Here is a 13,268-nt window from a genome sequence, read left to right as displayed (position 1 = left end):
CACCACATCAAAAGTGCGGCAGACAATATTTTCAAGAGCAAATTATCTTCTCATATTCAATGCCTGTAAAAAGTTTGCAATCAATTGAATTTCTCAGTTTTTTCAAGAGGGGAAATAAAAATAAACTCAACTTGAAACGTCGCTTTCACAACAGCCGCAGCTGTACCAAAGTGCTGTACAGAAAACATCAAATAATAAATATTAGGGAGAGGCAGGTAGCTAGCCCACAACAGCCTTATTTCAGTGTATCTAAAATGAATACCAGCCACTTGTACTTGAGACAACAACATAAAAAAATATGGTAGTCAACCTTGCCAGTAGTTGGTGCGACACTGTAGCGTTTTGACCCATTAATCATGTGCGTCAGAAAGAAAGGGCTTTGCTCACCATTATCTTCATTATTTGAATTGAATTTTGATCTATTTGGCATACTGATTGTAACAGTAGCCTATTCAGGATCAGTGAGTCCTCAAGAGTGAATACTGACACTGGTAAAACTCCCACCCCCTCCAGGCCACCCTGACAGCACTGGGCAGCCAGAGACTGATGCACCGGTTCTGCAAGAAGGAGAGGTACCGCCGCTCGTTCCTGCCGACTGCTGTCAAGCTACTGAATCGACGCCCCTGAAAAGCTGGACTCACCCCCACTCCCCCATTTTAAATAGCACAGCCACCTTATGCAGCATATATGCAGTTGCATATATGCTTATGGTATATCTTATACTGTATTTTATATCTCATATTGCATTATGTACTCTGTACAGTTCATTTTTTAAATTTATTTTGTGCATGCAAATACTTCCATGTTTTTCTACTTTCTTCCCTCCAAATTTTACTGCTGTAAATTGTGAATTTCTCCATTGTGAGACAAATAAAGGTTTTCTTGTCTTATCTTCAAAAAAAGTGTTAATGAACATCCCTCATAATTAATCAAACAAAATGTTCTTCTCTATTTGAAACAACAATGGAGGAACAAGTGGCTGTGTGCACACACTCTATTCACTCGGGATGAGACCGTGTATAGAATGAACCAATCAAATTCGAACTCGTATTAAATGGGAGTCACCACACACCTGCTACCATTTAATGTGCCTCTGATTAATCCAGGGATGGACAACTCAGTTCCTCAAGGGCCATTATCCTGCATGTTTTAGATGTTTTCCTCCTCCAACACACCAGATTCAAATGATCAGGATCATTATAAGGCTTCTGCAAAGCTTGATGGTGAGCTGATCAGTTGAATCGGGTGTGTTGGAGTAGGGCAACATCTAAAACATGCAGTATAGTGGCCTTTGAGGACCACAGGTGCCCATCTCTGAATGAACCCCAAATAAGTTGTCCAGGATTTTTGAACGTCAGAAGCTGCTGATTTTTTATGTGGGCACAACACATTTAAATATCATCTTAAATAAGGTCATGGATAAGCAAATAGCATAAAGTGCAAAGACCTGTTTTTAAATGCAATAATCATTCCACTAATTTTGTTTTGATAGTGGGAATCAAAGCTGAACGTTATCATCTTCATTAACACATTTGGTGGATTAGTTCTTATGAGCTTGTGCAAGTGTACCTGATTTTGCGCGCAGTTGTGTCATGTGCAACGTTTTAAAGATCAGTGTCCCCCACTTCCCAGAAGTCAGAATCAAATGAACTGTGGCAACCTCAGTAGTGGGTTGCACCTAGAATTGTGGCAGTATCAGCATGTTTACAACCATGATTCCCTCAGCCTATCAGCGACTCACTGTTTAACCGCTTATGCAAGAAAGCACAACAAGATAAGCTTGTGATGACAATTATGTAACGATTTGTGAGTGATAAATCACTTTGTGGAAGTAGCTCAAATGTTGGCATTGATCTATGGCTCATCAATGAAACAAACCTACTTAAATACCTGCTGAAAAATACGTTGTAAGTTGTCAACAACAAAAAACATACACTCTGTGTTCAAATGTATTTGTTGTGATGACAATAACATCTATTAATTCAGAAATGTATGGCAAGAGAAAAAAAAGTTTCTATATACACTACCAAACAAAAAGGTGATGAGATTTGGCTTTTGGATGAAATTTCAGGATGAAACTAGAATGCACTATAACCTTTTCAGGTGACCTCATGTAACTTTTTGAATGACCATTTGAGTGAAAGTGTCGGAATGTTTCTGATAGTGTATCTCTAACTTTTTGAGAGAAGTATATAGTTTCAATACAGCTGCTCACTTGAACCCACTGTTTGCTTGAGATCATCAAAACAAATCAAACAATTTTGTGAACATTACTGCTAAATATTCATGTCAAGTTCCAATCATGTTTGTTTTCGGGAACAACATTGTTGCCTCAGATGTCTTCCAAAGCATACTAGATTGTCGTTACCAGTGCTTTACAGTTATGAATCATCACTGGAACATTTGTAACCTCCTTGGGTTCATGTCCCCAAAAACTCCACAAGTGGCATTTGGTTAGAACTGTGGGTGTATTGTTCATGCTTCATATCAAATCACAGCTTTCCTGGATGATATCAACACAACACTCAGAGCAGCTGTCTGTGGTAAACAACACCAGTTTATTTGTGTGTCACAAAATGTTTTCTACTCTATCAGTTTAATGACACATTAAATACGGTTGAATAAAGTTGAGGCAAAGTAACACAGTTTCTCACAATGCAAAGTAAAAGTCCAAGACAATGTACAGTAGGTATATTAACTATCACAAAATAAATTCAATGATGAAGTCCTGTTTATAATAAGATGATTCTTTGGTTGATTATAATCAGGTAGAAATCAGGTCACATGGTATAACCTGAGGTAAACAGACCTTTAGAATACAACTAAAAGCACAACATGTATTAACTACATCATGTTTCTAACAGCGGTACACGGTTGTCAAGTAAGATCATGGCTAAAAACACGGCAGGTGTACAGAGTATACGGGTGCATCAATCAACATTCATTCACACGCAGGACATATGCACCTGAACCAAAAACACTGCGTATTGAATTCATATTGCTGCATTGACAGTTGCTTAAAATGTATGGTGTAACTTCCTGCGAAAGGCCGAGTGGTGGCTTCACTGTTTCCTTCCTGCAGTTTCAAAACAGCACCAAACATAGCAAGGGACGATGCTACACACTGCAAGCAAAAGGCCAAACTCCAACCCTAAACTCCAACCACTTTCCGGGAAAACAAACGCTCACTTCCTTCCACCACGTCACTTCCAAAGAGTGCATTTTAGTTTACAGTACCTTAGGATTCAAGTTTGTATCTGACTACACATAAACATACCTTGGACCTTCAGATGCACATCAGCACGGAGCGAGTGTGGGCACTTTGTAGCGAAGGGCTTATTTGAATCGAATACAACACACATAAATGGCTGCATGGGTACACCGTTACCATTTGGAATCATCACAATAAAAGCTCAGAGGGGCAAACTAACTATCTGCTTTTTTTTATTTTTTTAAACAGATATTCAAAACTGATAGTAATTTGTTTGATGTGCACCTGGATTTATAAGTGGCAGGTCTGAATCAAAGTGACGCATGGCATCTTTGGAGTCACTAAGACCACCTGTGTGCGTTGGGAAGCCTTCTGCAGGGAGGAAGGAAGCAGAGCTTTTGTCCACCGACATCGACCCCGTTTGGAAGGATCCTTCCAGATCCATGTTGACGCAAAAGGTCCCGGATAGCAGTTGTCGCTTGTACTGGTCTAAACGCGTAAAAATGTCCTGGACCGAAAGAGTGCCGCTGCCCACCCATGTGGCATACAGACTGGTGGAACGGATCTGGGATGGGAGGGACTGGTAGTGGTGCAGCTCCAGTTGACAGGAGAATCTAAAGTACATATCAGCAGAATAAGTCGAGTAGTAACTTTGAAACCTGGTTTTATTCCACTGTTTTGAACATTACATGACTCAGCATCATGCAAGAACTAACACCTGCGTGTTCCCAATTAACTTGTTTACCTGAGGAGCAGCATTTGAAGCATTACAAAAATCAACCCTCTCATTTAATCAATTCCCTGTCTCAAGAGAAATGTGCGAGGTTGTTGAGCGAGAACCAAATAAAAATGTTGGCACAAAAACCAAGGCCGTTCATTGCCATCTACTGCCTGGTTCTTGTAAGTGCGCACTTTGCTGGTCACAGCTGCTCGCTTCCATGAGGAGGAAATGTTGGGTTTATGTCAATAATATTGTATAGAAGGCTGACTATATTGTTTATTTACTTTAATTTCCTTTTGTTGACTGATCTGAGAGGAAAAAAAAAGCCAGAATAGATATTTTTTCTTGGGCAAACACCCGAATTATGTCTTTTGGCTGTTGAAGTGTCAGTTTCTGTAGACCTAGTAAACAGACTTCCCATAAGATAAGACATGAGAGTGAACTAATGTCTTTAAATCACATTAAGTGATACTCCCTTATTGTTAAGTTTGAAGTGTTCAAACAAAACTGGACTTTTGTTATTAGGATGAAAGTAGAGTCCTCACGCTATGGTCCTGATCAATTAATGGATCAAAATGTTACATATCAATATCATTTACGCACAAGCATAATCACTATGACACTTACCGGGCAGAAAAATGCTGCGTAATGCTTTTGGAGGCCTGGCGCAGCACATGCTGGAGGACTTTCACCAACTGCTCCTGAATCCACCCGACATCCTCCTGCACATCTGGCAACCACTCTAAAAGTCTACATATGACATCCACACAAAAACATACAAATAAATACCAAAAAAAAAAGAAAAAAAAAGGAATGAACAGATAGACCTTTCATGTGATTATTTCAGAATAGGAATCAGTGAGTCCAAATGTGATAAGGTCTACCAGTACCTGAGAGTCAAAGACAGAGCGGACTCAAGAGGGAGAGTGTAGGGGAGCATCATGGCAGATGCCATCCTGAAAGGAAGCAGGTTGCTAAGCGACTGCACCAGGCTCCTTCGCTCTGTGCAGGCCTCAATCAGGGCTGCAGGGGGAGGCAAAGAAGCACACGTTGCTAATAGTCAAACACTCCACTGTAAATAAAACTGTCCAAAGAAGCCGCAATAAGAGTTTTGACAACAACTGGTTTAATTGGCCACAATTTTCCATGATTATGTATTGGTTTAGGTCTTATACACGGTAATCTGATGTTACCTTTGTGCAGAGTGGGTGGAAGGCGTACAATGATGTGTTCCTCTATTGAGGGATGAACAGTCAATGGTCCATCGACCATATGCATCTTTTCATCCTCTCCAACACCTTTGGCATCAGTATGAACATAGTCAACTTGATCCTCGTGTTTTTCTCTGTTTCCCTGGAGGGCTCTGTCAATGTGGGGGTCGCTGAAATTGAGCAATCCTGAATAGAAATAAAATATATAACTCATGTAGGTTAGCAGAGCAACACCAACAGTGTCATTATGAAAAAAAAAAAAAGGAAGTACATAATGAACTTTGAAGATGTTTGAAAAACGCAACTCTAAATGACATTGTGTCGGTTCCTACCATTTTTCTTCAGGAAGTGCAGAGCGTCATTATATCCCTGTTTACACATGGCTTTCATTACCTAGACACAACAAAAATCATCTAGTTCACGAAATATGTCAAAACAGTAGATTGCGGAAGGCGCCTTCAAGTGACCTTACCATTGGATCTGGTGGGAAAAGTGCCCGGGAAATTCTGTAAAGGTTGGTGAGGGTGAACTGGATGCTGGTGTTGGTGAAGCGCAGCTCATGTATGTTGGTGGAGGTGTCTCGGGGGCAAATATCGCTCTCACCAGAGAACGGGGAGACCGTGATTGTGTTTTTCAGCTCGTAATGAGGCAAGTTGTCAGAGATTCCCCCATCAACGTATCGCTTCATAAAAGAAATACAGAGACGTTAGGATACAGGAAATGGTGAACCTATTGACTAGACTGTTATAATGCAATGTTATTCAAGTGACGCAGTTATGCACTTTGGCCAGTGTTATTTACCAAAAGACAATTTGTAAACACTGTCCATCCAAATGTTTATCGGATACAATTTCTCCTAAGCAACTACGAAGATATGGCAACGGTTTTATGGTCCCAGGTGGAGTCTATGCCAGCTGACTTTGGCCGAGAGGCGGGGCACACCCTGAATTTGACACCATGCAATCGCAGGGCACAGACAGACAAACAACCAATCCACACTGTAAGGCCGGAGCCAAGATTCAAATCCTGAACCTTCGAAGTGAGAGGCAGACATGCTAATCACTTGTCCACTGTGCCCCCCTCTTTAACACCAACATTTTTTTTTTTTTTTTTTTTACAATTGAATTTATTTGTTTTCCCACTGAAATGACAATTCAATTGATTTCCTCTATCATCACAGATTATTTCTCAGGAAATCTATCAGATGTCTCTCTCTCACTCGCTCTTGTCTTGTTTTAATTTTCAACCAGTATTGCTTTCAAGTTCTGGGATGTGTTGTACTGCAAGGACAAGCTATGTATTTACTTTGAATGATATCCTAAGAAAGCTGAGGTGGTTGGGTTCAAAAGGACGTATTAAGTATCTCCTCCCTCCCCCATCAGCAATCTGTAACTTTCAGGCGACTTCCCTCAATACTATTTGCAAAACGCAGTTATGCACTTTGGCCAGTGTTATTTACCAAAAGACAATTTGTAAACACTGTCCATCCAAATGTTTATCGGATACAATTTCTCCTAAGCAACTACGAAGATATGGCAACGGTTTTATGGTCCCAGGTGGAGTCTATGCCAGCTGACTTTGGCCGAGAGGCGGGGCACACCCTGAATTTGACACCATGCAATCGCAGGGCACAGACAGACAAACAACCAATCCACACTGTAAGGCCGGAGCCAAGATTCAAATCCTGAACCTTCGAAGTGAGAGGCAGACATGCTAATCACTTGTCCACTGTGCCCCCCTCTTTAACACCAACATTTTTTTTTTTTTTTTTTTTACAATTGAATTTATTTGTTTTCCCACTGAAATGACAATTCAATTGATTTCCTCTATCATCACAGATTATTTCTCAGGAAATCTATCAGATGTCTCTCTCTCACTCGCTCTTGTCTTGTTTTAATTTTCAACCAGTATTGCTTTCAAGTTCTGGGATGTGTTGTACTGCAAGGACAAGCTATGTATTTACTTTGAATGATATCCTAAGAAAGCTGAGGTGGTTGGGTTCAAAAGGACGTATTAAGTATCTCCTCCCTCCCCCATCAGCAATCTGTAACTTTCAGGCGACTTCCCTCAATACTATTTGCAAATTTCCTCACCCGAACGAAAAGTAACACATTTTGTTTATTTATTTATTAAAGAAAACTAAGGTGCTTTAATGCATTCCCCTCCAACAATGAATGTTTTTTATTGAGAAAGCTGATCATCTAAACAGGCCGTAACTGTCAGCTGATCTGTTCCACAGAAGGTAGGAGAGGACAAAATGACCCGGAAAGTTCGAGCTAACGCACTCACAACTGGCACTGCCACCCTCAAATGTTCGTCACAAACCCTATGTACACACAAGCATGTGTGATCTTGCCAAAATCCATCACAAAGGCCACAGAGAGGAGGGTTCCTGGGAGCCACCATTGCGCAATAACTTTTCGTAGAAGACCTCAGTGGTGCTGAGTGAGTGTGACAGTGTCCAGAGAAGGACAGAAGTTCAAATGTGCCCGTTAATGAGAAACTAATCCTCAAGTTTAGTTTCAACACAATCACGGCCAATTTCAAAGTAATGGATGGCTTTAATAGGAAAGCTACAAATATATAGGCAATAAAAGTCAATGCAATACTCCAACCAAACACATGAAATCATCTTTCCCAATTGAATTTCATAGAAATTCCATTAATCCGTTCGAACCGCCCCCCAAAAAATCAATGTGTGTTTACCAGGGACAATAGCACTCCACAATATTGTACTGTACTTTGTAAAAAAGTAATGACAATAAATAACATGTAAGTAATTCCACAGTTTCTGCCATTTTTTTGCTTCAATAGATATTGTGCTGCTCATTCTGATGGTAAGATATCATTTATTGTGATGCACCTGTACACTAATTTTAACTGTGCTATTGAATACTATTGCCCCTTTGTCAAGAATACATAATTGTGCCACTCACCACTCCTTGCAGTGTGGGAGGAATAATGCCACAATACACGGGGATGTAGGCACTGCAAACACATGCCTGTAAGAAACGAAACAAGAAACTTACTACATGGCTGTGCACAGTTACAAGTCTGAATAACTACGAAACTGTCATCCATTCAACACGAATAAACCTCATTAATGGTCATACCTGCACAATCTCCTCCTTGTTGTTGAAGTGAGATACAACCACATTTTCTCCATCTGTTACTCTGGTCAGAGAGATTCCCAGCCTCCCGTTGGCGATTTGGTGAGAATCAGCGGGCAGAGTGCGCTGCAACATGAAGCGCACGATCTTCACCAGGTTGAAGGAAGGATGCATGGGGCCGAGGAAACGCTTTCTGGCTTCCTTGGCGACCTCAATGATACTGGCACCAGCCTCTCCTGTGTATGCAACATGACAAGGGTTGAGATTGGTCAAAAGACAGAACAGTAATGTTCACGACACGACCAAAAAAATGTGCGGTGGAAACTGACTGCCCCAAGGTCGTACAATTTGGAATTCCAGAATAAAATGCCTCTCATGCAACACAAAAATCCTGAGTGTGAATAGCTATCTTTCATGATGTCACTTGTTATCTTGCGAGGAGTTACTGTATCAGTGAAAATTCAAAAGATATTTGTTTTGCTTTCTCTTTGACTTTTTAATGGCAATACCACAGAATGATACTAGTGATGGCAAAAAGTAACATGCGATAAAAAAAAACATACAACAGGAAGCTTTACTTTCTGCAACATGGGAAAATAACACACACATCTCCGTTATGGCTCGAAAGAACGATCACCCCAAAATACTCCTAAAAGAAAACTATGGATGGCACATTAGTCCTGCCCATGCATCGCTCCTTCTCTCTTTCTGCAATGAGACAATTTGAGAGTGAGTGGTGATGGAGTTTATTCTACAGCATTGGACATGTGCCGTATTAGTGCTGTACTATTCTGTTCATGCAGAACTTTCTCTGCCAATATTATGCGATGCATTTACATGCAGAATGTTGCCACTTCTAGACGCACCACGACTGCAAAGGGATTATCGGCTTGTTGATCAGTGGTCTTGTGAACATTTGCTATAATGTGTCACACCATTCGCTATTGCTTTGTGATAACATGTTTATGTCAATCACAGGTAGATAGAGATGGGTTGACAGGTTAATTTTGCTTTCGTTACGTCAAATTTTTTTTTAACTGTACCTGTAACCTTAGGTCGGATTCAAACATCCACCCTTCGAACTGTGACGTGGATGTGCTATCCACTAGGTCAGTGATTCCCAACCAGTGCTCTAAAGGTGTGCACAGGACACTATGAAATGTATCTGTGTCCATCTATCCAGACTAGCAACTTGTAGTGACAGAAAAAAAAAACTATCAGATGACAGAAAGTATTTGACTTATGTGTATCCATTTCTTGTGACAATTTTGCTGGGTGGTGTGAGAGTTTTCAAATTTATAATAAATGCCTTGGCTCATAAAATGTTGGGAATCACTGCAGTAGGTCACCATGCCACCTTAAGTTAACTAAACAAAAACAAACAAACTTACTTCAAGACTTGAGTTGTTGTCAAGATACTTTAACATTTACTCGTGATGTTGCTCTAAAACTTGTACTCGAGTAACATTCTCCAAGATAACAATCAACGTTATTTTCTCTTCATATACTTGTACTTTTACCCGAGGACCACCTCACATGTTGATTTACCTTATACAAGACTGCCCCTCGTGGGACAAGCCGAAGGAACATATTGCACTAAAGAGTGTTAATTTTAATACACAAATATACCTGTATGATTTCCAATTTATACTGTAGAAGTGAGCACGAGTATTTTGTCAACTCTGAAGGCCATTAGCACCAACAGAAAACAAGAAGCACTCCAGTTATGTCCAGTATGCTGTAGTCATGCAATTCAGGCTTAGATTTTGCAAGCATAAATTCTCACTTGCGAAAGATTAGCCGCCGTGTACTGTACTCTAGCAGCGGTTCCAGAGGCCACCCAAATTGTGAGGCTGATTAGCGCCAAACGAGTGACATACCAAGGCACACGCCGGTGACCAGCGCGGTGGCGGTGAGCGCGCCGGCTGAAGCCCCATAAATGTGTTTGGCGTTGTGCACAAGGAAAGGCGCCTGCTCCAACAGGCAGCTGGCGACGCCGACATGATAGATGCCCAGGAATCCGCAACCTGCGAAAGAAATGTTCCATGACGAGTCCAAGGGGAACATAGTGTGCGTTGACAGGCAGGTTGATGGACATCGGCCGGGGCTCCGGTGACAACTCGACGTTCCCGCCTCGATTTGGGGACCAAATGTTTTGAAAACAGTTCGCTATTCTTCGGTCGAAGTGTCGCTCGGAGTTTTGCGAGTGCCAGTTGACATGCTGTGCTGAATCGGGTAGCAAACAGCGTTGAGGTCTCTGGCGATCCCGAAAGGTAATCTTTCTCCCAAATATAATCCGCTAAACTCACATGTTTAAAGTTAAAAAAGTAAACCGATATGCAGTCAATATGGTTTGACTCGGTGACGAAAACGGAAATGAAATTAATCCGACACGGTGGTTACCTTAGTTTGCGTCCGAATAGTTATGCTTTTATGCACAAAGAGGCGGGTAGTGACAAACTTCAGTGCCCACTCACAATTGAGAATACAAAGCCAGTTGACCAATCAAAATTGACGTATTGACCGTGTGACCAATTACAACCCGCGATGTTGTCACTCTAGAGAACACGTTCGTAGATTGGACGATTTGCGCCACAAACAAACGTCACGTGAGAGCTAATATTTTGTGTGTGTGTGTGTGTTTTTTTTTTTTTGTTTTCGCTAATTATATTTCCCGATGTGTTTTCATAATTCATATTTTCACTTAATTGTTGACGTTTGTACAAATATACATCAGTGTTTCCCAACCTAGTCAGGGCACACATTTTACGAGAGAAAAACTCACTGCACTCTACTAAACAAAAAACGTCACAAAACGTATTAAATACTGAAAAAAAATGACGATCTCATCTAAATTTACTCAGAAATGTATGGACTTGAGTGTGAAATTTGGGACTGTTTAATTGCACACAAAGCTGATGTGATGACAGGAAAGCCATATGCTATTATATAACACTGTCAAGACTCAGCAGTTTTCGTACGCCCTTTGTAATTTAGTGCGGAAACATTTAAATTATTTAGCCTGTCTCGATGCGATAGATCAAACAATGAATAAATGATTTTCAAACAAATTAAGAAAACTTAATTTCTCCTGGCACCCCTTTTTATCTCTCACCCTAGACTGGGAATCACTGCATTACATTTAAGAACATTCTTCTGCTGGATATATATTCATCTGTCTATGGGTATTTATTTATTTATCTATTTATTTAGACTGTTGTCAAGGCAACGATGTGCTAGAAAACATCACGTTGGACCAGCACAATGTACAAAAGGGGCCACTTGGCAAGTGAATTGGTTGCAAACTCACAGGGAAAGCCTGTTTCACAACAAGTCGTGTTGAAATTCAGAATCCCATGCATTCTTGGAGAATGTCGTGTAGTATTTACGCTTGTTTTGTATCATGTTTTTCAGAAATGTTCCTTTCAAAATGTTGTTGTGCGGTTATCTAAGTGACAACATGACTCCCCAGAGAGGATATTCTGTTGTGCAACTACACTTGCGAGGATGGTTGCAAAAAAAGTGTGTATTGATTGTCGACAGTCAAAACAAGATTAGATCTGACTAATACAAAAACTTCATTTGATTAACATTGTGACCATTGTTATTGTTCCTGTATGACATGAAGTTTGAAGACGCTTTACGTTTCAACAATTAGTGATGATATACTGTCGCCGTAAAGAAAGACTCTCTTGGTGTGCTGTTTTTCAATTTGATAATTGTACTGTGATATTAAATGTAGGGGCCATAAGGACCTCAGTGAGCAAATCAGCCAATCTGTGAAGTTTAACCCGGTCATTGTTCATATGATAACTGCTTTGGTTTGTTATTTCATCTATAAAACACACACACACACACACACACACACACACACACACACACACACACACACACACACAGATTAAATTTCACACATTTCCAATATTATGTAGTTGCATCATCATTATTTCATAATACTGTACCCTTTAAAAGAAACCAAATTAAATATTTTCAGTATTCTTACCAAATGTACCTATATCTACTCTACTTTTTGCACGAGAAGACATTTTGGAAGGGGGTCACTCAAGATGCATTTTCTTTTTTTTTTGTATGCTAATAGGATTATCATCACTGATAACATGACGGAAGTAGGTTATAATGAGCCTGCCATAGTTATCTTCAAATGTTTAGCTGGTGAGAAGCTTGTTACTATTGCTGGCAAAGACTTGTCCAACTGGGAGTAAAAATCTAAACCAGGGGTCACCATTCAAAGGTCAGCCCCCGAGGATCACATGAGTAGCCCACGGGCGTGTTGTAAATACAGTTCACCAGTGCTCGGACATTGTCATTTACTAGGAATTTCATTGGTAGAGATTAGTTCAAAATGTAAACAGTAAACATTGGTAGACATTTATAGAATTAGTGTTGCATATTGATATTTATGTTTCCTAATTATTGAAAGAAATAATTAACATGATCAGTATCTTGATCATAACATTATTATTGGTAACTTGATCAAATTTATTTCAGAAGTGTGTATCAAACCGGTAGCCCTTCACATTAATCAATATTCAAGAAGTTGCTCTCATTCTGAAAAAAAACCCAACTACTAAAATTTAGCATGGATACTGTACTTAAAAAAAAGTATAGGTATAGTAAGTATATATATTTAACAAGATGCTGTCCATTTTCATTTTTCATGCAGCTCATGACTTTGTGCACAATAATCAATCTACCCATCAAATGACAGAGGATGAAGATTTAGAGACAGCATTTGATTGAGTTTAATGGATGTACAGTTTGGTGTAAAGTAGCACTGCTCAGAGCATATTGCATGCAGTGGACTAAATATGGCTTGCTTGTGAAATTGCAACTTCGTAAACTAGCCTGCAGAAAATGAAAGTAGCATAACACACTGAGATTGTTACTCAATCGACCTAGATGGACTTGTGCAAGTGTAATATTTGTAAGTGCAACACTCAACACTTTAAAGGTAGTTTTAAGAATTCTAATGTATAAATGAAGCCACAGAGAAG

General features: G+C 40.0%; 1 protein-coding gene across 2 annotated transcripts; it reads right to left on the bottom strand.

Moving 5' to 3' along the window:
* Nucleotides 1-2,537: 2,537 nt before the first annotated feature.
* Nucleotides 2,538-10,695, bottom strand: pnpla2 (patatin-like phospholipase domain containing 2). 2 transcript variants are annotated; one of them, XM_019857236.1, is made up of 10 exons: nt 10,134-10,695; nt 8,257-8,489; nt 8,080-8,145; nt 5,616-5,825; nt 5,476-5,536; nt 5,126-5,329; nt 4,823-4,955; nt 4,560-4,682; nt 3,457-3,825; nt 2,538-3,302 (listed from the first exon to the last, which is right to left on the bottom strand). In XM_019857236.1, the coding sequence occupies exons 1-9, from the start codon at nt 10,318-10,320 to the stop codon at nt 3,465-3,467; spliced, it is 1,578 nt and encodes a 525-aa protein (XP_019712795.1). In that variant the 5' UTR covers nt 10,321-10,695; the 3' UTR covers nt 2,538-3,302; nt 3,457-3,464. The 2 variants fall into 2 exon arrangements, with proteins under 2 accessions (XP_019712795.1, XP_019712794.1); XM_019857235.1 differs by having other exon boundaries at nt 2,538-3,825.
* Between the last annotated feature and the right edge of the window lie 2,573 nt (nt 10,696-13,268).

The sequence above is a fragment of the Hippocampus comes genome, unplaced genomic scaffold, assembly GCF_001891065.2.
Source record: "Hippocampus comes isolate QL1 unplaced genomic scaffold, H_comes_QL1_v1.1 scaffold186, whole genome shotgun sequence".
Lineage (NCBI taxonomy): Eukaryota > Metazoa > Chordata > Actinopteri > Syngnathiformes > Syngnathidae > Hippocampus > Hippocampus comes.
Note: the sequence above shows the minus strand (reverse complement) of the source record. Positions and strands in the feature narration are given on the sequence as shown.